The following is a 26383-nucleotide window of genomic DNA, read 5'->3' on the forward strand; positions in this document are numbered from 1 at the left end:
ATAGGTCCATAGGTCCCCAGGGTGGCTCTATCAACACCATATCAAGGTAAGAGTTGATACAATGGTAAAATTGTAATTTGAAAATTTGAGAAGAATTTTATTCTTTGGGTCAAGTATGCAATTATATGATAATTACGATTAAATAATTAATTTGGAATTAATTATTAAATTTTCAAAAATATGTTTATTAATTTAATTATATAATTTCGAAATTCATATATATAAATAAAAATAAATTTTGAAATTAATTATTATATTTGAGTCGGAGAAAATAAAATTGGTAAGTCAAAAATAGTTTTTGATTTATTGAATTTTAAAAGATGATGATCATCAATTTGAATTTTGAATTTTAAATTTTGAGATATGGTTGTCATCTTTTCCTTAAAAAGATAATACCATATTTTGTGGAATGATTGTTTTTATTTAAATAAATATATAAATAATAGAAAAATGCAATATCCCTAAAAATAGTATGTAGCAGTTCACGCATGACACAGTCCAAGGATTGTGCCATGCGTGTAGCACTACACCAATATTGTATCAGTGTTGTTTTTATTTTATTTAATTAATTAATCAATAATTTGAAAATAGATATTTTCAAATTTGGTAAGTTAGATATTTACTTAAATCAATTCCTGTCATCATTATGATATTTTTATTATATTACTATTATTATTAGGAACAATAAGGTAATACAATAATTTCTATATATATGTTATGGAATAACAAGAAGAAAAAGAGAGAAGTCATACACAAGTCATTAAGAATTCGGAAAAGTTTCAGAATTTTTGTCAGACAAAAGACTATCTTCTTCTTCTTTTATTCTAACCTTTTCTCAGGCCATAATCCAAAGTCTCATATGTTGAGAAATTCTTGTGATTCCTAAATTATAAACTCATGTTCTCTATGTGCCCACGCACATATTAAGGTATAAAGCACACTCCAGAAAATCGTGGTTTGAGTACTCAAAGTATTGGATCGGAAGATCAATATATATATATATATACAAAAAGACTCAATGACACTTGATAGGCTTCAAGATGTAACACTCATGTTCTTGAATATTTATGTATATGTTTATATGATATATTTATAAATATATTCTATATTTATATATATATATGTTGCATGATTAATAATATTGTATGTTAATGTTTCTGTCTAGATTTTTTTCTTGATCATATAAATTGTTTATATGAGAGATTTAAAAATTTTGGTGTTATATAAATTGGGCTCACCACGCCCATTTCTGATACGAACCACACCAACGATTGTGGTGAAACCCGACAACAAATATGGCAGCCACCAAGAACACACGAAATTGGAATGAAGAACAGCGACACAATGCTTAGCCAAGCACGAACCTTGGTATGAGGAAGACGCCACAAACGGGGATGGGAATCCGTTTGATAAGTCACGTTGAACACCACAAGGAACCCCTTGATAAGTTCTAATAGTTTCTTCAAGAACTTAAGAAGAAAAAAAACTCACAAATTTCATTTCATCATAATCTGCCTTTCCCAAACGTTTACAAGGCCTAATATAGCCGAAAATTACATCAAAGACAAGCCCCTTTGTCTTCCTAATGAAAAACCGAAAATTACAAAAAAAAGACTATTGGACTCACACAAGTCAAGTGTTTGACTTTTCACAAAATAAACAAAGACTAAATAAAAAACGTGATTAAAATAAAAAATACAAGATGACAAAATGTAATAAGACTCATTACAAGAAGCTAAATATTGATCAAGCTTCTAAATTGGTGTCCTCATCATTCCTCCCCTCTTGACTTGGATCAACTGGAACTTGACTTGGATCTTTAGTCTTGGTGTCCTCATCAATTTCGCTGCGCACTCTGATTGTTTTTCTAACCCTTCTGGATTTTGCTTATCATTTCTCACTTACTAAAAGGTTAGGCAATGCGCCTCTCGGCATAAAATTTTTAGGCCTGAACACCCATTCAATCTTCCTGGATACAAAAATTATCAGGGGTAACCTATGACTCGTCCCGAATCTCCCCCTCGATGCCAACATCCATTGGATCACTCATCCAATCTGCATATCTTAACCTATCCATACCAAAGTGGTAGGATTCTTAACCATTCCTACAAGAATTTCTTTTTGTGTTTCATTCTTCATAAAGGTATATCTGCCAATTATCATTCACAGGTTCCATACCCATCTCGGTCGTTACCCCACCTAGCTTTACTGCAGTCCATTATTGTCAACTTAAAGTCCAATGCAGAGCATCTTTGTTCTTATTCCTCTTTCCACCATGAAGCACGAACAGCCACCTTTTTCAATCTACACACAGGCGCACCCTAATCCTTGACACACCGCACTAATACTCCAATTTTTAGGCAAAGACAGTGTCCATCGCACCGCCCTCCTGTACCAACCCATCACATGCATATCCTAATACCATGGTGTGTGAATCAACCCTTATTTCAACCTCTGCCAATCTGACACACCACTATCTATTCAGAAAAACTTTAGGTTTCTATGTTACTTTAATCAAGGGTATAACAACCCCCATAGATGCTTCAAGTAAAAGTCGAGGTGTCTCACCAGTCTTACCGTGTTTCTAACCCCCCCCCCCCCCCCCCTAAGGCGTTCCTTTAACAATTGCCTTGCGGCTTCTATCTTAACTGAATCATATGTTATCTAATCACTTCCCATATTGTGACCTTGAATATCATCTGGAGAAATAAGAACTTATCCCTACTGGAGCCTTACCTGTAATCCCCGCTTCCTCAGCCTCATTAGTATCAATACAGGTGTTATCCCCAAAAATTGGAGATCGATGACGTGGCAATAAAAATGACAAGTAGCAAGGAGTGATGGGGTGATCTGGCTTAGCAGTAGCCCAATACTAGAGGAGAGTGCCATGTTAGAGGAGAGGAGTGCATGTCCTACCACCATGCACTTGTCCGACCAACAAAAGCATGTCCTACCAGCAAGTGTATGTCCTACCAGCACTTGCATATGTCCAGCATGCATGTGTCCGACCAGCACTTGCATGGGTGGTCAGTAGGAGATATGGGTCGACCAGATAGAGGAGGACTAAGTCAAGATTCCCAGAAACGGCTTCAACAAGAACCGGTATTGGCATGCGCGGGAATCTCTCATTCTTCCCACAAATTGGATACATTTTGAATGTTTTTTGTAATTTAAATGTAATAAATATAATATGAGTAATAAAATATCCCGATCCTAAGGGGATATCAGTTTCTGGTCCCAAGCCTATAATTAGAGGGTTAATGGGATCAGAAAGGGGACTTTTGGCAATTTGAAAATTGATCTGAGTTTCTAGAGAGAGAAAGTGCGTTTTCCTTGAGAGAAACCCTTTTTGTATTCCTAAAAATTTACACTAAAGAAACTCAGTTGACACCGGTTCATCTGATCTTTAGTGTAGATAAAGTAATAAAATCTCTAAGTGGATTAGGCTATTACCGACTGAACGGGGCTGAACCACTATAAAATCTTGCGTGTTATTTACTTTTCTTGATTAAACTGTCTGTGTTATTTAAATTCTCTTGAAGGTTTGTCGTATTTGACGTTCTCACATCGTTGGCTAAAAACACAGTCAACAACAGGTATTACTTTTATTCTGTTCTTAACTGGATGTAGTCCAAAACATTCTTGATCGAGCTAGATACAACTTGTCCAAATCATCCCTGTATTCTCTACTTGTTGAATTCACATTGACCGTTGAAGCATCAGTCAGTTCAAAAGCCTTCGCTCATAATCCATCACATTATACTTTGTGTGAGCAACAATTCTTGAAATGTCTCTTTCCTTGATCCTTGGCTAGTAATAACCAGATCGAGGGTCAATTCCTAAGAACATTGTCCAACTTTGCAACTGGGCAAATAAATCCTTCATTCTTGGCAATGGTTATCTATTCTTAACAATTACCTTATTTGGCTATCCATATGTAGTACGTACTCTTGCAGGCTTGGCCTTCTCCTTTACAAATGGCGTTGACATGTCCCATGGTGAGAAGCTTCGTTTGATCACCCTTAAGTCAAGTAATTCCTTTGACTAAATCTTTAATTCTGTCTACTCAGCTAGTGTCATTCTTCATGATGTCTCTAATACTAGTTCTATTCTTGCCTCATTCCTGTACCACAATTTCCTAGTCGCGACAACAATCTTGTCGAATCCTTGTAAACCCATCTGAAATCCCACTGACCGATCCAGTTTCCCTCTGGTATAATTGACATAGCCCTAGTTGTACCTACCACAATAGCTAGGCATCCCGCAATCGCAGCCGGGTCCTTTCCTTTTAAACCTGGAAGTCACCATTCTCTCTTACAGTCCATGCTTGTCCCATATTGGAAAACTAATCCATTCTTAGGATCATACCAAGATCCCCATATAACCATCTCAATCGATTATTACTGCTAGCTTCCTATCCATAATACTATGACCCACTTCCTGGAAATTACCAACTTTCCCTAGTAGACACAAGATCTCAAGCCTCATAAGATATAACCGTACAATATGTACCACATATCTATGTCTCCACTAAGAGATACGTAGCACTAGACTCAGAAGAACTAGAAAGCCAACCTGTCATCTCCGAGGAACCAGCCTTGGGCTCTGTTTGCATTAAGGCGGACACTCGAACCAGAGTCGGGCTATCTACACTCCTTGGTTCTCGGGCATTCCCTCTTGAAGTGCCCAACTATTCCACACAAAAGACTAAAGATCCAGGTCAAGTTCCAGTTGATCCAAGTCAAGAGAGGAGGAATGATGAGGACACCAGTTTAGGAGCTTGATCAATATTTAGCTTCTTGTAATGAGTCTTATTACATTTTGTCATCTTGTATTTTTTATTTTAATCACATTTTTTATTTAGTCTTTATTTATTTTGTGAAAAGTCAAACACTTGACTTGTGTGAGTCCAATAGTCTTTTTTTTTGTAATTTTCGGTTTTCATTAGGAAGACAAAGGGGCTTGTCTTGATGTAATTTTCGGTTTTTCATTAGGAAGACAAAGGGGCTTGTCTTTGATGTAATTTTCGGCTATATTAGGCCTTGTAAATGTTTGGGAAAGGCATATCATGATGAAATGAAATTTGTGAGTTTTTCTTTATGAGTTCTTGAAGAAACTATTAGAACTTATCAAGGGGTTCCTTGTGGCGTTCAACCTGACTTATCAAACAGATTCCCATCCCCGTTTGTGGCGTCTTCCTCATACCAAGGTTCATGCTTGGCTAAGCATTGGGTCGCGGTTCTTCATTCCAATTTCGTGTGTTCTTGGTGGCTGCCATATTTGGTGTCGGGTTTCACCACAATCGTTGGTGTGGTTCGTATCACAAAAGACATACCTTCACTCGATATTCTCCAGATGGCATCTCCTGGACCTGGCACACACTGGATAACTTTTCCAGACCTCGTTGCTGCCCTGGCGGCCTCCTTGAATACTATGACCCCTCCTATCAGGAGCAAGAGTAGTAGAACTATTAGGGGTCTTTCTTTTCTGGTTATTGGGGCCTCCACCCCTACATGCTCCCGCAAATGGGGGTACCATTGTCTGAGTTTCCTCCCACACGACAATCTCGCTCCATATCTCACCTCCTGTGTCTTCTATAGCAAGGGCCCTCCTTACCGCCTAAGCGTAGGTAGGAATCTCATGGACTGGAGCGATCCTAACTCTTTGGGCTACCCCAGGGTTCAGTCCTTGAATAAATCGTTCCTTCTGAGCCACATCCGTTGGTACAAATCAAAAGCGAATTTGGCCAACTCATCAAATTCGTTGACATATTCTGTCACTGTCTTACTGCCTTGATTGAACCAAATTCATAAACTCATTGGTCTTCGCAATTCAGACTGCGTCACAATAGTACCTTTGGTTGAACAATTGTCTGAATTCCTCCCAACCCATCATAACAACATTCCAAGTTTGGGATACCACTTCCCACCACGTTTGGGCATCCTCTCGCAGCATGTACGTTGCACAAGCTACTCTGTCATTGCCTACCACTCCCATAGTCAAGGATGGAGCTAATCATGCCCATCCACTGTTCAGCTCTGAACGGATCCAAGCCTCCCTCGAAAACTGGAGGATAATGCTCCTGGAATCTTTCATATAGTAATTCCCATCTGTTCCCACCCTCAAGTTGCACCAAAACTAGTGCCATTGTTTTCAAAACATACAGAGCAGCGTTCCCTAATGGAACTCGCTGTCTCAACCACCTAATCTCTTCATCTTGCCTTTGCAATCTAGCTTGCATGTCAGAGAACATCTGCTGCCAATCCTAGGGGGCAGACGGAGGATTTTGGCCCCGACTATCATTCATAACCTCGGTATTAACAATGCTTGATTAAGTTGACTACCTCAGATACATAGCTTCTAAATCAATCTGTAGTCATTGACTTAACCTATCAGGCATGATACTCATATCCGAAACTACTCCACGAGCAGGGAAAAACAACACAATAGCCACAAACAATAAGCATACCAAGACACAAGTGTAATGCTCATGCTCCCTATATTAACAAGCAGATAAGGAAATTTAGATAAGCAACTAGACAAATATTTCACTTAATACCAACCAAGTCAAGCTTGTCTCTGGCAACGAGCGTACATGTTCGGTCAATCTCCAGGAACCATAAACCTTGGCTCGCTCTGATACCAAGTTGTAACGCCCTGCTACCCTTGATTCGTTACCACGTGATTTTTAAATGTGCAATTAACTCGCTAATCAAGGTTTTAGGCCCAAAAGCATGATTAATTAAAATGAAAACTCATTTAAATAAGATTTTAGTATAAAAGGTCGGACATTCATTTAAATCATAAAAGTGTTACATTGGGATCCCAAAATATCTTTTAAAACATGTTTACAACTGAAAAGTTACCTTACAGTCGACCTAGGCAACAAAATAAAACATTTACAACACGTTCCTCAAAACTACCCTAGTCGTGGCGGCCAGGTAGGCCAAACATGTACGCGCCGCTCCATGCCCTCTAACTCATGCTTAGTCGGCCTTTCCATTGCCCTTACCTGCACCATAGAGAACCTGTGAGCCGAAGCCCAGCAAGAAAACTTCACAACACAACATATAATCATTTATTTCAATGAATGCATAATTAATCAAACATGACAGACAATTACATGTTTCTATCAGAATTCACAACAGCGACTTACACCGATTAGAGTGCGTTACCAGGCACCAAGTTCACGGTCCCCACCGAGTGGGTGAGTACAACACCCTTAGAGGGTCTTGCCCTAGTGGCCTGCATTCAGCATGCTTAATGCCAACCCCGGTTGTTGCCGCTCCCGGCCTATGCGTTCCCGACCTTTGCCGTTCCTGACCTCTGCCAATCCTGGCCTTTGCCGCTCCTAAACTTTGTCGTTCCCGGCCTTTGCCATTCCTGGCCTTCTCTATTCCCAGCCTTAGCCGTTCCCAGCCTTCACTGCTCCCAGCCTTTGTCATTCCCAACCTTTGCCGCTCTGTCATAAACACACGTATGATGTAGTAGTTTCAAACAATATACATAACATTAAGCACAACATAGCTCTACGGGCACAAACAATTTTCTTACCTGAGTCCTGAGCTTACCATATAGTGCAATCCCGAGCACGAACCCCTAAACCTGAGCCTAAGAGGTAAAACCTATTCACAATGCAATTAGGAATAACCATTAAGACCTAAACCAGTTTAAAAGCTTCTGAGTAATATACTAGCCTACAAGACCTCGAATTCTACTAATCCGGGTAGTAAAATCATTCGCGAGCCTTTAGATTTGAGTTCCCGAGCTTAAAACCCTCAATTGGCCAATATTCTCTATTTGAACCACGTCCCAACCCCTTAGGGTCGAGGCATGCTACAAGTTAGAGGGCCCTGAGGCTCTCTTCTGGGGACACGGGCCGTAGCACACCTCAGCTTGCGTTGCGGGGCTTGGACCATTTCAGAGGCTCCCAAGCCTCCTAAGTTCTTACGGGCCACGGCGCCTAAAGAACAAGGCCGCGGCTCAGACCTGTAAACCTAGTTTTTCCTAGCATTTTCAAATTCTTAAGCTCCCAAAAATCGTTCCAAACTCAGTTTTTACCCTAAATAAACCACCCAAATCATTCTAGCAATTCAGATATACGATAATTAATAGCCTATAGCTTCTAAAATATTCCTAAACATCAAAATTAAAAAGTCATCAATAACACTTTAATAACTTAAGGTTCTACTCCATACCTTTGAATCTCATTAGAATTCGAATCCCCTCCCCTTAGCTATTGGTACTCCTAGCTTCCTCCAATCTTCAGTCACCACCTCAAGTCTAATTCAGATCATTACCAAGTTAAAAGCTCCTAAATTCTACACTTCCAAGCTTTGAGAGAAAACTTAGAGGGAGAGAGAAAGAAAAGTGAGAGAGAGTGTTTATACCAGTTTCTTTTAGTTTCTAAGGTCTTCCAACTTAGCTAAGTCTATCCCTTTGATAAAAGACCAAAATGTCCCTTAAGCATAACCTTATCCTTTAATGGCCCCAAGGGTAAAATCGTCATTTGCAACATTTCCTGCTAATCCTCAAGTAGCCCCATAAATTCCCAATTAATCCTGACATACCCAAATAATCACTAAATAATTACCCGTTATCCGATAAATCTCGAATACTGACTAGGTTTCCCCAAAATACCTCTAGGCTCACCTCGAGCCGGGTATTCGACCCCGTTGTGACTATTCCGCTAATCCGCTCCCTGGGACTGTCTCGGACCACACATCTCATATATATCCCCATAACACTAGGGTCTCACTCAAAACATATACATAAAGCAAATATACCCTCAACGGGTCAAAAATAAAAAATATTCCCCAATTAATAGAAACAGGCCCACATGCATATGTAATTCACCTAAACATGCATATATATTCACATTACCATATAAATCATTTATTCCACATAATCACACATTTGTTCCACTAATCCCACCTATAATTCGTTTATGCCCTCCAGGCACAGTAATCAAGGCACTCAGCCTTAATGGAAAATTTGGGACGTTACAACTGCTTACAATTAATATTATTGTCCAAAGACTTAATATTAATGTTGTGATTGGTATCTTGAGATGGGATTAACCATTATTTGAATTCATTATATAATTATCCATATTGATGTGAGCTTGTTTTTTTTTGTTTTGTTCTATAATCAGCTAGTTCATCTTTTGCTTCCTCAATATATGCTAATATTAATTCTATTCATATGCTTAATGGGACCAATTTCAAGTATTGGAAAAGGAACTTGCTTATAGTTCTAGGATGTATGGAATTAGACCATGCATTAAGGGATGAACAACCTACACCTCTCACTAAGGAAATCACATGTGATAGAAAATGGATTTTGAGAGGTGGGATCGTTCAAATCGCATGAGTTTAATGATTGTGAAATACAACATTCCAAAAGCCTTTTGGGGCACAAAATCTGGAAGGATTACTAAGGCCCAGAATTTCCTTGAACATATTGAGGAACGTTTTGCTAAAAACGATAAGGTTGAAATGACAACACTTATAGGTTCTTTGATGACCATGAAGTATAAGGGTCAAGGAAATGTAAGGGAGTACATTATGGAAATGCATCATGTCTCAAGGCTTAAAACACTTAAGATTGAGCTTTTTAAAGATGTGCTTGTGCTTATGCTTTTGTTAACGCTTCCAGCATAGTTTAACCAATATAAAATTAGTTATAACTTTCAAAAGGAGAAATGGACTCTCAATGAGCTCATTTCTCACTGTGTGCAAGAGGAAGAAAGGTTAAAAAATGACAAGACTGAAATTGCTCACTTGGCCACTGCCTCTAAGGATAAGGGCAAGAAAAGGAAATCTGAGAATGAAGCTGCTAATGGTCCAGCCCAAAAGAAACATCAGAAGGATTCAGAGGGTTGTTTCTTTTGCAACAAGCCTTGACATGTGAAGAAAGATTGTGCCAAGTATCACACATGGCGTGTAAAGAAATGTATGATTCTTACTTTGGTTTATTCTGAGGTAAATTTAGCTTCAGTGCCTAGGAACACTTGCCTGAGCTACCGAAAGCCACATTTTAGACTGTTATTAAGGACTATTTTTATTTGGATTTGAAAGACACTTTCGTTGTACCATATTTTAGATGGAATTTAGTTTATGTTTCTTTGTCGGAAAAATTTGGATATTGTTGTTCTTTTGGATACAATCAATTTAGTTTGTCTTTAAATTCAAATGTTGTTGGAACTAGTTACTTGAATTCTTATGACAACATTTATTTGCAAGAAACAATTGCATCCTATAATGAAACCTTGCATGTGGAATCACGTGGTATAAAACACAAATTAAATAATGAAAATTCAGCGTCATTATGGCATAAGCGCTTGGGTCATATCTCAAAAGGTAGAGTTGGGCGCCTTGTATCTAATGGCATTTTAGAGTTTCTTGACTTCACAGACTTTGATGTTCATGTCAATTGTATCATGGGAAAACAGACAAAAACTAAGAGATTAGGTGCCAACAGATCTTCAGATGTCTTAGAATTGATTCATACATATATTTGTGGGTCATTCCCTACAGCATCATGGAATGGTCAACAATATTTCATATCATTCATAGACGATTACTCGCGTTATGGATACCTATATCTCATTCATGAAAAGTCATAGTCTCTGCATCTGTTCAAAGCTTATAAAGTTGAAGTTGAGAATCAACTCAACAAAAGGATTAAAAAAGTCAGATCTGATCGTGGTGGTGAGTACTACGGTAGATATGATGGCTCAGACGAACAACGTCCAGAACCGTTTGCTAAATTCCTAGAGGAATGCGGTATTGTCCAAGAGTACACCATGCCAGGATCACCTAGCATGAATGGTGTTGCTGAAAAACATAATAGGGCTCTCTAAAGGATATTGTAAGAAGTATGATTACTCATTCTACCTTACCTAAGTCCCTTTAGGGAGAAGCATTAAAGACAACAGCTTACATTCTGAATAGAGTACCAACTAAAGCAGTTTCAAAAACACCTTATGTGCTTTGGACAGGTCGAAAGCCTAGTCTAACGTACTTTCACATTTGGGGATGTCTAGTTGAGGCACCTTATAAGCCATAGGAAAAGAAATTGGACTCCAAAACAGTGAGCAGCTACTTTATTGGTTATTCTGAGCGATCTAGGGGCTACAAGTTTTATGATTCCACAATTAAAAATATTTTTGAGACAGAAACTGCAACATTTTTTGAGAATGTTGAGTTTGGAGGGAGAAATAAGGTTAGAGACATTTCTTTTGAGGAGGAATTGAATTCAAACTCAGTTCCTACGATCATTTTTGACAATGTTCAAGCTTCTACACCTATCATTGTTCAAGAAATGAATCTAGAACCTCAACAAGACAATGTTGAACAACCTTCAATTCAAGATGAGGTAATTGTTCCAAAATAACAAACTCAATGGCCTCAAGAACCAACGCCATTAAGAAGGTCCATCCACAAGAGAAATAAGAAATGTTATTTCGAATGATTATGTTGTATTTATTCAAGAACATGAGGATGACAATGGAATGATGGAAGATGATCCAATCAATTTTCATCAGGCCATTAAAATTTCTAACTCTCAAAAGTGGATTGATGCCATGAAAGAAGAGTATAAGTCTATGCAAGACAATAGAGTTTGGGTACTTGTGCCATTACCATAAGGTGCAAAACCAATTGGTTGTAAATAGATATTTAAAACCAAGAGGGATGCAAATGGTATTGCGGATAGGTATAAAGCGCGTTTTGTAGCTAAAGGCTATACTCAGAAAGAAGGCATTGATTATACAGAGACTTTCTCTCCAGTTTCATCGAAAGACTCTTTTAGGACAATAATGTCACTTGTTGATCACCTTGATCTTGAGCTACATCAGATGGATGTTAAAACAACGTTTCTCAATGGAGACATTGACAAGACAACTTATATGATGCAACTGAAAAACTTTGTGTTAGGAGACCCAAATATTATGGTTTGCAAATTGACAAAATCAATCTATGGACTCAAACAGGCTTCTCGTCAATAGTAGCACAAATTTCATCAACTAATTGTCTCGTTTGGTTTTGAGATGAATGATTGTTGATGATTGTGTATATCACAAGTTCAGTGGGAGTAAGTATATATTTCTGGTTCTATATGTCGATGACTTAATGCTTGCCACTAACGATATAGGCTTATTGCATGAAACCAAGAGATTTCTATCTAAGCATTTTGAGATGAAAGATCTTGGGGACGCCTATTTTGTTTGAGGAATTCAGATACATCGAGATTGTTCTCAGGGTATTCTTGGATTATCACAAAAGAGCAATATCGATAAAGTACTCAAAAAGTTTGGCATGCAATATTGTAGACCAGGTGCTACCTCTGTTGCTAAAGAAGACAAATTCAGTCTTAGTCAGAGCCCTAAATGTAACCTTGAAATTCAGGAATGCAAAAGATTCCATATGCATCAATTGTCGGGGAGTCTGATGTATGCTCAAGTTTGTACGTGTCCGGATATTGCATACATTATTGGGATGTTAGGCAGATATTTAAGCAACCCTAGTATGAACCATTGGATAGCACCCAAGAGGGTTATGATTTCGCATATAAGAAGTCAAATCATTTGGAGGTCGTAGGGTATTCTGATTATGATTTCGATGGGTGCCAAGAAAGCATAAAGTCTACATCAGGCTATATTTATCTGTTAGCTGGAAGAGCTATATCTTGAAAAAGGGCCAAAAATACACGTGTAGCTTCTTCCACTATGGCAGCAGAATTTGTAACATGCTATGAGGCATCGAATCATGGAATATGGATGCGAAACTTTGTCACTAGGATGCACATTTTGGAGAATGTAGAAAAACCACTCAAGTTATTTTGTGACAATATGATATGAACCACACCAACGATTGTGGTGAAACCCGACACCAAATATGGAAGCCACCAAGAACACACGAAATGGGAATGAAGAACCGCGACCCAATGCTTAGCCAAGCACGAACCTTGGTATGAGGAAGACGCCACAAACGGGGATGGGAATCCGTTTGATAAGTTGGATTGAACGCCACAAGGAATACCCTTGATAAGTTCGAATAGTCTCTTCAAGAACTCAAGAAGAAAACCTCTCAATTTTCATTTCATCAAAATCTGATTTTTCCAAATGCTTACAAAGGCCTAATATAGGCGAAAATTACATCAAGACAGCCCTTTGTCTTCTTAAAGAAAACCGAAAATTAAAGACAACCCTTTGTCTTCCTAATGAAAACCGAAAATTAAAGACAACCCTTTGTCTTCCTAATGAAAACCGAAATTTAAAGACAACCCTTTGTCTTCCTAATGAAAACCGAAAATTAAAGACAAAAGGACTCTTGGACTCACACAAGTCAAGTGTTTGACTTTTAACAAAAAAAAAAACAAAGACTAAATAAAAAATACAAGATGACAAAATACAATAAGACTCATCAAGCTCCTAAACTGAGTCTTTTGGCTCGCGCCCTCGTCACCAGACCAACTGGAACTAGACTTGGATCTTTAGTCTTGGTGTCCTCATCACAATAATTCAGTAGTATTGTATTCCAACAACAACAGGAGCTCATCCAAGTCAAAGCATATTGACATAAAGTTCCTAGTTGTGAAAGAAAGAGTGCATAGTGGACAAATATTTTTAGAGCACATTGGGACACACTCCATGATAGCGGATCCGCTCACAAAGGGATTACCACCCAAGGTCTTTCATGAGCACATTGCTCATATGGGTGTTGTATTATTTGAAGATATCATGATTTAGTGGGAGTTTGTATTTTATTTGCTTTATGTTTATTTTAGACATTTATTTATTTGGTTATTTTCTGATAAGAAATGAAGTTTTTTGGTTCATTCACTATGTTTTGTTGTTATGTTTGATTCTGACCTCACTAAAGTTTAAGGAGGACCAGTTGGAAATAGACATGTTTGGTTCACATTGCATGTAATTTTCATGCTACGCATCCATGATTGATCTATGTCATTTGATTGTATTTGTATATGTGACCATTGATGGGTTTAGTCATGATTAATATGACAAAGTGTAACGCCCTGGATAGCCAAGACTGTTACACTGTGTGTTTATAAAGGTGCAAGACTTGCTAATCAAGTCGTTTAATTTGAAACGTGTCAATGAAACTACACTTGAACTAAGGTTAAAAGATTTTGGCCTCAAAAGCTTCATTTCTTATAAACAAACATTTTCTTTACATGGGATCCCAAAAGTAGTAAAGTTAAAAGACAGTCTACAAAATTTTAGAACTAAAATACAGTTATTAGCCACTCTAAGGCAAAATAGACAATTAAGCTTTTCTCGTCCTGTATCACTCCTCGGCCGTGGCGGCCGATCAGGTGACTATGTACATTCAGCCCCGTAGCTCTCCACCTTAGGATTGGTCCAACTTTCCCTTGCATTTACCTGCACCACGCAGCACCCATGAGCCAAGACCCAGCAAGAAAACACCATAACAGAGCATAATCATTAAGCAAACAACCAGATAATTCATACAGCATAAACATGTACTCAACAATCCAAATATCATGTTATTCAAGTATCCAGCACACCAAGTACATCATTTCACACCAATAATCAATTCAAATATGATAACTAGGGTTAACGCCCTTAGGCCGCACCCTCTATTTATCCCACTGACTCTGGCCCGCTTAAACCGAGCTCAGTGAATATTAAGTTGTCCTCAACTACCAGTGGCTGAGCCGCGCCCTGTGCGCAAGTATTATTTACGGCACCCGTAGGCCGTTTATCACATGTCTCATGGCATAATACCGTCTTAGTCCCATCACAAACACATAACCGAGTGTAGTTTTCTTACCTTTAGATTTCGCTAGCTTTGTTCAATTTGATCCTCGAGCACGATCCGTCTGAGCCCTAGCGTACACCTAGTCACAGCCATGGATCAGAATCATCACCAACCCTCAAATCCAAAACCTAGCCTCGAGACCAATCCCGAACCCTCGGGAAGTCCTAATTCCACCAAACGAGGTGGTGGAATCAAACCCCGAACCCCCGGGCAAAAACCCTTCGAAATAACCCAAAAATCCCTTTCTGAAAACAGGGTAGCGCTACAGTGCCCTAAGGAGAGCGCTATAGCGCTACAAACAGATCCAAAAGGCTCTAGAACTTTGGGACCTAGCGTTGTAGCGTCCAATGACTAGCCCTGTAGCTAGTCACAGCACAGCCCAACACAGCTTTTTCTCCTTCGAATTTTCCCGAGCCAAACTTTCTCAAAACTCAACCAAACCTCAACCAAACTTCAAAGCAAGCCTCCCAACATCCTCAAATCATCCCATAAGTCCCAACCATAAGAAATTCAATCACATGCACCCCTAACACACAAAATCCACCATGGCTAGGGAGCTTAGGAGTGAGTTAAGCCAATGCGTACAAATAGACAGACCAGGTTCCTCCTTTTATGTTGAGGTCGGTGCAAGTCTGTCTATGATGTTGAGTCTAGGTGGTGTTGAAGCTGGCTTATTCTGAACCTAGAGCTCAAAATCTCAACAAAACCACAGAAATCACAAAGCTTGAAGCTAGAGTTTCTTACCTTTGATGGATGAGCTCAACCTAAGCTATCTCCCACACTTGCTTAGCCTTCACCTCCTCAAAGCTTCAGCCTCAATTCCCTAGAATTCCCACCCAAACTCAGCTCAAAATCCATGTTTACATTAGAGCCAGAAACTGAAAAGCAGCCTTAAACCTTACCTCAAATGATGAACAACCTCATCTAGTTTCCCCACCCTGATCAAGATCCCAAGTTGTGGTCTTAGCCTAAATCTCCTCTGGATTTTTAGCCCCAAATCTCCAGAAGAAATTGATGGAGAAGACCTAAACCGTTCTTGAAAATTGCCGTGCTTTTCCCTTCTTTCATTGTCCTTCTTTTCTTTCCTTCAGACCGCCTAATAATACTTATCCCTTATAAGCCAAATGACCACTTTTCCCTCCCCTTTATAACTAAGCTTTTAAACCTCCTAGGGGCATTTTGGTCATTACACCCAATTCCCGCTAATTCCTTGAATGTCTCTAATATTTACCGCTTACTTCCCGACACCTAACTAATCACCAATTATATTCCTCAATATCAAAATAGACCCCAATATATTCTCTAAATTCCCATAAATACCCCCAGGCTCGTCCGGAGCCGGGTATAAATCCCCGCCGTGACTTTTTTCGCTGAACCGCTCACTAGGATCGCCTCAAGCCATAGATTACAATATATATCCACATAATAATGTGGTCTCGACAATTTATCACAAGTATATACAGTTATGCCCTCAACGGGCGAAAATTACAATTATGCCATTCTAACCTAATCAGGGCCTACATGCATACTAATACACATAGTCATGCATCACAGATATTCAAATAATCATATAGCATGCGTTTAATCATTAAATCACATATAATCCAATTATGCCCTCCCGACGCACTAATCAAGGCCCTTAAGCCTTATTAGTAAATTTGGGTCGTTACACAAAGACCGCTTTGATCCTATATGGAATGGTTGTTGGATGAGATTGTTAAAGAATACCTTTATATGATATCAAAATTTGAGCTCATAAGGTTATACATTATAAGGAAACATGTGTTGCCCAAGTGGGAGATTATTGGATTAAAATCATATTTTATGGGCATATATGTATAATGTATAATGCTATTATAAGCGTGATACAAAATTAAGTGATTAATTAGGTTATAAGTATCGTAGGGTTTTAAAGTGTCATGGATTTAATGTGTAGAAGTGAATTTTTAATTTTATAATTGGCAAAATTGGAAATCACTAATTATAAATTAGGGTTGTGGTGCCCTATATATGTATAATTATATTTTGTCTGCAATCTCATTAGTAGAGAAGAAAAGAGAGACTCTTCTCTCATAGAAATACATATTATATAGGAAAATCTAAACCCTTTGTGCAATCTCCAACAATGATCTCAGATTAGTACTTTTGCTTTCATGTTCATCTTCTTCTTTGATTTAGCAAATGATCTATAGAAATATAATTTAAGATTTTTTATTAAAACACTTTTAATAAAATGATTAGGATCTGAGATTATTTATTGAAATATTGATATTTATACATGTTACTTGAGTGTTTTATAAATCCTAACAGAAACTACTAGTGAAGGCCGGGGTTGGACCCCTACCTACAATTTGTCAAAACTGACAAAGTTAAAATGTGTTTTGAGAAAATACATCAATTGGAAGGAAACCCTTCGCAGCAATTCAAAGGTCTTGCAAAATGAAAACCCTAAAAAAGGGAAATGGTAAGAAAATATAGAATTTATGAAGGAGCATTTTTTTATGGGTAGTTTATTATTAAGGTGTAGGATCAATGACGCAGCCTACTATTGTAGAACAAGGTCAATATTTTGACTAGCTTTCTTTATTTCTTTTGTTATTCCCATACACGTGATATATGAGCTTATTGATCCACTGTAAAAGATATTGCGAGATTAATTATGAAAGGGATAAAGGTGTTACAGTAGTGCCAGCAAATTTATATCAAATAAGTTAGACTAGATAGTGACTCTTTGACTCTTCACACGGTGGATTGTTCCAACCTATGATTAGGGGTTGGAAGACGATGAAGATTGAAAGCTCGTCGAATGTCACAAAAATAGTAAAGGATTATGTTTTGATCCAAGACTTTTCCATGTCACTAGTCAATGATTTATAAGCGTATAAATAAAGATTTTTGGGAAATTCTACGGTGGTGGTGTTATTTTTGCCCTAGGGGAGTCTCTGTTTTTTAGTACTAAGAGAATTATAATTTAAATTTTTTTATATAATAATATACTTTTTAGTTATAGTATGCATTTTATACATTTTTAGAAAATTCTGAATAATTTACAATATCAAAAAATAGAATTCAAAATATTGAGTTACACGCACTTAAAATATACAGATACACGTGCAACTAATTGTTTGAACTATATTCAACACCGTAGATTATTCGAAATTTTTCAAAAAACTAGTAGGATGTCTGCTACAATTGCTATGTATACTATCATATAAAAAAATTTAGATTATAATTTATTCACAGGTTGAAAATAAAAACGCTCCAATAGGTAGGCACAAAAGTAATCCTCCTACTATAGAATTACCCAAAGATTTTTACACCTAATAATACTCCTTAGGCTAACTAAGCGGTACCTTATTTCTTCAAAAGGGTATTGAATAGAGCAAATAAAATTCTCTTTTTTTTTTCTTCCCCTATTCAATGATTTATATGCAATGAAGGTCTTTAGAAGCTGATTGGATGGGAGTATTAGAAACAGGGAAAAGAGAATGAGAATAAAAATAGAAATGGAAAAGAATAAGATTTAAAATAATTAATACAAAAATTATTCAATTTTCAATTTTTTCGTCATGGAATAATATTTCATTCTATTTTTGGATTCCAAAATGAATGTTATTGCATTTCAACACTTTAGTGATGTTTGTTTCCTTAACTATTTTTTTTTTGTTTTTAAAATCTAAGAACTGTTTTCTAAAAACAAATAGAGGTGAAAACAATTTTAAAAAAAAAGTTACAACAAACATAAAATTTTGAGAATAATAAATAATTATTTTTAATTATTCTCAAAAAAAAATTTGTCAATTTTTTTCTCACATAGCATTTTTAGTTATTATTATCTCAAATCATTTTCTGTCATTAATTTATCTTTCCTCATTTTTTTCTTTCATCACTTTTGATTTCATTATTTTATCCTTCATCACTTCATATATCCTCATTTTCTATAGCGTCCCAAATTTGCTAATAAGGCTTAGGGCATTGATTAGTGTGTCTGGAGGGCAATAAGTGATTTATTATATAAATAATTTGATGAGTATGTGATTAGAAATGCATGATTAGGTGAATTAAATATGCATGTGGGCCCCGTGTGGTTATTAGGGGCATGTTTGTAATTTTAGCCCGCTGAGGGCCATAAATGCAATATTTGTGATTATTGTGAATATTGTGATATATTTGTGTTGCACGATCCCAAACAGTCCTAAGGGGCGGTTTAGCTAGAAAATCACAACGGGGTCGAATAGGGGTATTTCAAGCATTAGACATTTTATTAGGTTATTGGGTTATGAAAATAAATATTTGGAGATAAATTTGAAGTTAGAACGTTTAGGAGGGAATATCGGGAAAATTTACCATTTTTCCCTCGGGGATGTTTTTGGTACCTCGAGCCTTGGAAGTAACTTAAGTGACTTAGGATAAGTAAAATAAAACCAAGGAAGCATTCAAAATCTTAGAGAACCGACCCTCACACTATCTTGGAGTTCTCTCTCTTTGGAAGTTTGGAGACTTTGACCTATTAGAGAATTTGGGCTTGCTTTCAAGGGAATTGAGGCTGGTGGAGATTGAGGATTAGCTCAGGGCAAAGCTATCAGTTGAGGTAAGGATTCTAGCACCTAATTAATTATGCTGAGTTTTGTTGGTGTTTCAAGGTTATGCATGTGAGCTAGGTGGTGAATCACTCTTGAGTTTCTAGATGAGGTTTGGGGTTAATTCTTGTTAGGTTTTGTTGTTGAGACTATAGTAGAGCTACTCTGGTGAGTAAGTTGGATTGTTGGGTTGATTTTGGGGTAAATTTGCTTGGTTTTAGTTGTGAAAATGGAGGATTTTTTTGGGTTCGAAGGGTCGGGTCGCGACATTGTTCTTGTTGAGTCGCGGCCCTTTAGAACACTTTGGAGCCCAGGAAGAAGGAAGGGTCGCGACACACCATGGATTGGGCCGTGGCGCGCATAGCCTGTTTTGGGGGTTGGGGATTCTGGTTGAGGCAGGCTGCGGCATGGGTTCTTGGGGCCGCGACGCTTAGTGGGTTTTTGGACCCCAAGGAGGTTTTAGGCTCGGGAATCCAAAAGTTAAGGCTCGGGATGGATTTTATCACCCGGATTGATGGAATTCAAGGTCCCGGAGACTAGAATTATGACCCAAAGTTATTTAATGGATTAGAACTTGATGGATGGATGTTGTTGATGCATTGTGACTAGGTTTTTAGCGAGGCTCGGACTAGGGGGAGTGTGCTCGAGATATCGGTGCTCGGAAAGATCGGGACACAGGTAAGAAAGTTGTTGTACCCATACAGCAGGGCGAGGCCCTATAATTTGTGTTGCAGGGCACGACCCTATATGATTGTACTGCAGGGCGTAGCCGCATTGATTATGTTTATATGTGTTTAAGTATTTGTCTAATTATGCTATGTGTGCATACTTGTGAATGAACGGCAATGACCGGGAACGGAGAAGGCCGAGAACGGCAAGGGCCGAGAACGACAAAGGCCAAGAACGGCAAGGCCGAGTATGGCAAGGGGCCGGGAGCATCGTTAAGCACGCGGAGTGAGACCCTATTGGATACCTGGGATATCCTCACGATGTAGACCGCGAACCCAGGACCTGGTAAAGCGTCTGGGACGACATGGCTGTTATGTGTTTAGCCTGTTGACAGTTTTGTTATGTGCTAAATGATAGATATGCATATGTTATTTGCTTATGTGGAGTTTTCTTGCTGGGCTTCGGTTCACGGGTGCTCTATGGTGTAGGTAAGGGCAAGAGGAATGTCGACCAACCATGAGTACGGAGAGCGTAAAGCGACGTGCACATGTTTGGCCTGCCTGGCTGCCATGGCCAGGGGTATTTTTTGGGAGATGTTTATATTAAACCTAGTTTTGTCGTTTAGTTGACTTTAATTATATTTTTGAGTTGTAAATATTTCTAAATAGTATTTTGGAATCCCAAATGTTTAATGCTTTATAATTTTCAGTGTGACTACATTTTCAAATTATATGACTTTTATTATAGTTTAGCTACACTTTTGACATAAACCCTCGATTAACAAGTTAATTGCACGTTTTAAACTCACTTAGTAACGACTCTAAGAAAGTAAGGCGTTACATTTTCTCTCCCTTTATTTTTTATATCTCACTATTTTCTTTCTCTCGTCACTTTCCCTCTAATTTTTTTCTTGCATCAATTTCTGTCTTCTAAATTTTTCTTCCTCAAAATTTCTCTCATTCTTTTCTCTCTCCTTATTTTTCATCAATTTTTCTTTCACATTACTTTATCTCATTATTTATTACAAACTTTTAAAATATTTCTCTTCGTAAATATATTTATTAATTTTTTATTTAAGATTTTTATAAAAAAAAAGTAAACTAAAATATTATTTTTAGAGAATATTAACCAAACACATGTTTTTTTAAAACAACAAAAACTGTTTTCTGTTCTCATTTCTGAAAACACAAATTTGAAAACAAAAAACAGATAATAATACCAAATAAGCCCTTAAAGGGTGTTTTGCTTCTTAACTAAAAAATTATTTTTTGTATTTAAAATCTAAAAACTGTTTTCTGAAAACAAGTAGGGGTGTTTGACATTGGTTTTAGAAAATAATTTTTAAAAACAAAATTACAAAAAATAGAAAATTTTGAGAGCAACAAAAAATTATTTTTAGTTGTTCTCAAAAACAATTTTTGTCAATTTTTTTTTTCATATAACATTTTTAATTATTATTATCTCACATCATTTTCTCTCTTATTATCTCTCCCTACTTTCTCTCTCATCACTTTTGTTCTCTTTATTTTCTCTCATAACTTATTATCTCATTATTTTCTCTCTCTACATTTTTTCTATCTCATCACTCTCTCTCATTTTTTTTTCTTGCATCAAATTCTCTATTATCAATTTTTCTTCCTTAAAATTTCTCTCCTTACTCTCTCTCTTCTTATTTTTCATCATTTTTTTTCACATTACTTTATCTCATTATTTATTTCAAAATTTTAAAATATTTTTCTCTTTATAAATATATTTATTAATTTTTATTTAAGATTTAAAAAAAAAAAAAAAAAAACTAAAAAATTGCTTTTAGAAAACATTAACCAAACACATTTTTTTTTAAACTACAAAAACTAATTTTTGTTCTCATTTCTGGAAACGCAATTTTGAAAATAAAAAACAGAAAACAATATCAAGCATATGTTCTCTTTGTTTCTAACCAAATAGAGGGAAAAAAAATGTAATCCATTCCATTCCATCTAATCCTAATAATACACCGTAGGCCAAACTAAGGCTTACCTTATTTATCCAAGAGGCTGCTGCAAAGTCAAGCTTCCAACTATTTCAAGGATTTCAACGAAAACCACTGCCCTAAGGAGAAAAACTGGTATTGTCCATAACAGTGCCTCACATCTAAAAGACCGTTTCGATTTGAGGATAGTTATAAGACTAATCCTACACTTATTATCAATTGATTTTGAAACTCATGAATCTTAACAGTGGCTAAACTAACTAGACTAAGGAAAAAGAAATCAATCAATTCCGCCTATAGAATGATTTTTGGCACTTTTGTTTTCCTTCTTTTTCAGGCCCCTACTTCTGCATTATTATTGCCAGGAGAGAACTTCTTTTTCTATCTTTTGTTCTACCTCAGTCTCCGGAAAAATCAAAATTAAACTGCTGAAATGCTTTACAGTTATAGTACAGGAATTTTTAACTCTATTGGTTAATCTCGGCATATTAACCCACGATCATCGCCAACCTTGTTCATTTTTCTTTTCTGGTACACTTTCAGCTGTCTGTACATCATTTGGTTCTGTCATAAAATCAAATAACTTGTGAATTTTCTTAGAACATCAATAACATGTGAAATCTCTCATAAATTAAGCAAAAAATAATGCAAAAAGACAATATATATATATAATACATGTTGGAAAGTAGGTGTTCTTAAACATTAATTTATTCATTTCATATTTATGTGTCGCATTGATATATTTGGTTATTTTTTTTCCACATACAATTATTCCAGCTGTGCTAAACTTAAAGTAGAATTTGAAAAATAAAATGTGGAAGGAAAGCGTGTGTGTAGAAATATCTCTCCAGATTTTAGCGGGGGGCAAGCTGTCTGTACATCATTAAGGTTAAGGAAAACATAGAATACTATCACCCAATGGACCTCATCACTCTCATCAGTCATCAACAAGAGGCTGAGACAGATCTATTCGTCAAGGCATATTTGAATGGGCATTGGCACGGGTAAACTTAATGTAAATTGTCTAATAGAACCAGAAAGGCCTAGTGAAAATAACCGCATTGTCACTTCCAGGATACGAAGAAGAACATGATAGTTCTCCTGAAATATCTACTTGACTGCATTCTTAATATACTCAGATAAGTTAATAACAGCTCACAGAACCATAGCAAAGGGTTGGCTGGGGCCTAAGATACCGAAGAAGTCTCATCATCCTCCAAAATTACAGATGTAGTGAGAAGGAAAAGCATCTATATCTTCTTGTGTTGTCGTACTCTAAGATGTCCTTGTCTTGTGTCATGTTGTTGTGCAAACCACATTCTGTTGTTTTTCCATTTTTGCTCTGTTTACAGCAGCTGACACTAACGTGGTATTTGCTTTCCGCCTTTAATGTTCATCACTTTTCACTCATCTCCTACCCTTAAATGGTTAACTATCCCATTTCAATCAAATGCTTATCGTTCCAACATCCTTCAAAGTCAAACCCCAATAAACAAACCACACCAATATAGTAGTTTTCTAATTTCTGTAAAAGGTGACACATAATGAATGAACAGAAATGATGGATACTAGTAGAAAGCAAGGTAGAAATGAACAGAAAAAGGTGATACATAAACACAACATAGTGAATGATGGATTTAAGGGAATAAGAGACTTTACCACTGATCATCCTCGATTATGATAGTAGAAAGCAAGGTAATTTTCAAATTATCAATATCTTTGACCAATTTCTGATTTTCCTGATTTCCTTTCTCTATCTCAAGTTGTAAAGCTTCATTTGGGAAGAATTGCAATAGATCAGAGCGAGTCAAGAATTTAATAGCAATAATTGTAATCGACCACCACTTATACAGAAAAATAAAAGTAAAAACAAACTAAAATAAACCCACGGTGTTCAAAACATGAAGGTAAAGACAATTCAAAAATGCTGAAAGAAAAAAAAAACAAGAAATAAGAATATATATATATTTAATTCTTCTGAGACAGCAATTTAAGATCATTCTAAGATAAGCAGAAGCCTACATTATTATGAACTTGTTACTCGACTATACTTAGCTTAGCTTAATGAAGAACAAAGCTATGAAAATAAAACAATCTGACGCTAAAATTGGGCATGTGTGGTCATCACATTATTGAAATTTTATACTTCTACGAAAACAAAGTTTGATAAGTTATGACGGCACAGCAAAAGATGAAATGAAACCAAATTTAAGATTTGGTTTGATTAATTTATGCAAATAATGAATCAAATCCAAACTGACAAAATAAAATAAGAATTTCAACAAGGTGCTAAATTAACATAAGAACTAAACCATGCATGAACAACAAATAAGAAATTACCGCAATTGCAATTATGAAGATCTTCAAGAATTTCTTCCACAAATGCCTGCATTGAATTCTTTAACATATTGCTCTTCTTATCCAATATACAAACTTCAATCTCAATAAACTCTTTCTCTGAAAGCATGGTCCTTAGATCATCATTCTTGCCAAAATCACTCTGAAACTCTAGGCACTTCTTCACAAACCCATCTCTAGACATCAAATCACTTTATAAAGACAGTGCTTTATTTTTACAGGAATTATCACAATACTACATACAAACATGCGTTTCATACTCTACAGATCCTACAACTGGCCTCAAATTCAAACAATGAATCTTTCTCAACAATAGGAAAATCTCCTAATTCATTGCAATAATGAATCCAGACCAAATTTTAGTGAATTACTTACTGCTTATTACTGATTCTCTTCAGTGTGTCATCCCGTTTCATTCTTAAACTACTCAATTGCTTGTCCAAAGATTCCAAAGAGCTTCTTGAACTATCTACAAAGAAAATAAAATAAAATCAAAGTTACACACATATACATGCATTTTGATTAGTAAAAGAATAGAAATTAAGTAAATTAAAAATAATTACGAGTGAGAGTAAGCAAGCTGTTAATCTGAAATTGAGAGACGTAAAGCGTCTTGGTGAGATCGGATTCTCTGGAGGCCATAGCTTTTTCCGATTCCGAGCATTTGACGATCTCCGATTCGATCTCCCGAGTTATCTGGATATTGTCCTCGATTCCTTGATTGACCTGGTTCAAATTAAGATATTTTCGGAATGAGAATTATAGAGAAAAAAAGGAAGAAATAGAAGAAAGTTACTTGATCGAGCATGTCCTTGAGCATAGAGATATGGCAGAGGATTGCACCCGAGTCCTCCATTTTCACGCTTTTCCTCTTGCTCCAATGTTCAAATTTTCCCGCTTTTGCTTTCCGTTTATACCCGTTGAGATTCTTATCTCTTGTATATATTATTTATTTATTTATAAATGTCCAAATATACCCACGTCATATTTCAAGGTAGAATCTAGCCTAACTAAGTAACCCTGTGTGTCTCCTTTGGTGGTTGATTTTGATAAAAAAAAAAATACAAGAGGAACCTCTGGACCCTAACCATGTGGTTCCTTCATCTACTGAGGGCATTTCTGTGGACATCCCGGTTTCAAATGCTTTACTCCCCGTGGTTGGCAATGAAACTTCTCTCTCTACTCTACCGGCGGCGCCTACTACGCACGGCTGCCGGGCACCATGAGTCTCTTTCTTTGGAACATTCGGGGAATGGATGGTGACCGAACGTTCGACGCCCTTAATGCCCATGTACGAGAGCTTCAACTGGATCTCATTTTTTTTATCTGAAACTTTAAGCACTCACGTGCAATTGGAATATCTTCGGATTCGTTTCGGGTTTGCTAGTAAGTTTGTTGTTGACAAAGTGGGTCAAAGTGGAGGTATTTGTTTGATGTGGAAAGACCATTCAAGTTGATAGTAGAGAGCCTTCTTCGAGACAAGGCGAATCTCCCAAGCAATCTCTTGCTATTTCATTCAACATCCATTTTCTAATTACAAATTGTCTATTTATATCAAGCAATTAGGAAGATAAAAAAAAAAAAAAAAACAGAAAGTATTAATCTCCAGCCACAACTCAGCGTTGCTCCATCCTAACAAACTCTTGGAGCCATCGGGGTCTCATGCGCACGCACTCTCTCGCCATCCCTGGTTTGGTGGTTTTATCTTCCTTGTTGTTGTCTTCTTTCTCAGATGAAGGGGTCGATTCTTCCTTTTGGATAGCATCCTCTATCCAGCCTCTAATCTTCACTTGAATCTCTCTTGGGTCCAAAGTTATTGGGCCTGCCAATTGGGTTGGGCTAACACTACTCCCTTGCTCGAAAACGACCTTGTCCTCAAGGTTGGTAAGGTCATAAAGTTGGCAGAATTCTGGAAAGTCTTCCCAAGTCGCATCTTCCGGAGCACTCAAAGACCACTGAACCAACACTTGTGGTTTGTTGTGATGGAGGCGAGTAGC

The 26383-nt window shown here is 37.0% G+C and overlaps 1 protein-coding gene across 3 annotated transcripts; it reads right to left on the reverse strand.

Moving 5' to 3' along the window:
- Positions 1 to 21962: 21962 nt before the first annotated feature.
- On the reverse strand, positions 21963 to 25905 carry LOC133830885 (uncharacterized). 3 transcript variants are annotated; one of them, XM_062260989.1, is made up of 6 exons: positions 25183 to 25898; positions 24950 to 25112; positions 24762 to 24855; positions 24369 to 24562; positions 23688 to 23799; positions 21963 to 22592 (listed from the first exon to the last, which is right to left on the reverse strand). In XM_062260989.1, coding segments are annotated over exons 1-6 (624 nt in total). In that variant the 5' UTR covers positions 25243 to 25898; the 3' UTR covers positions 21963 to 22591. The 3 variants fall into 3 exon arrangements, with proteins under 3 accessions (XP_062116973.1, XP_062116975.1, XP_062116974.1); XM_062260990.1 differs by lacking the exon at positions 21963 to 22592 and adding an exon at positions 22861 to 23553 and having other exon boundaries at positions 25183 to 25900; XM_062260991.1 differs by lacking the exon at positions 23688 to 23799 and having other exon boundaries at positions 25183 to 25905.
- Between the last annotated feature and the right edge of the window lie 478 nt (positions 25906 to 26383).

Source organism: Humulus lupulus, chromosome 4 (assembly GCF_963169125.1).
Source record: "Humulus lupulus chromosome 4, drHumLupu1.1, whole genome shotgun sequence".
Taxonomy (NCBI): domain Eukaryota; kingdom Viridiplantae; phylum Streptophyta; class Magnoliopsida; order Rosales; family Cannabaceae; genus Humulus; species Humulus lupulus.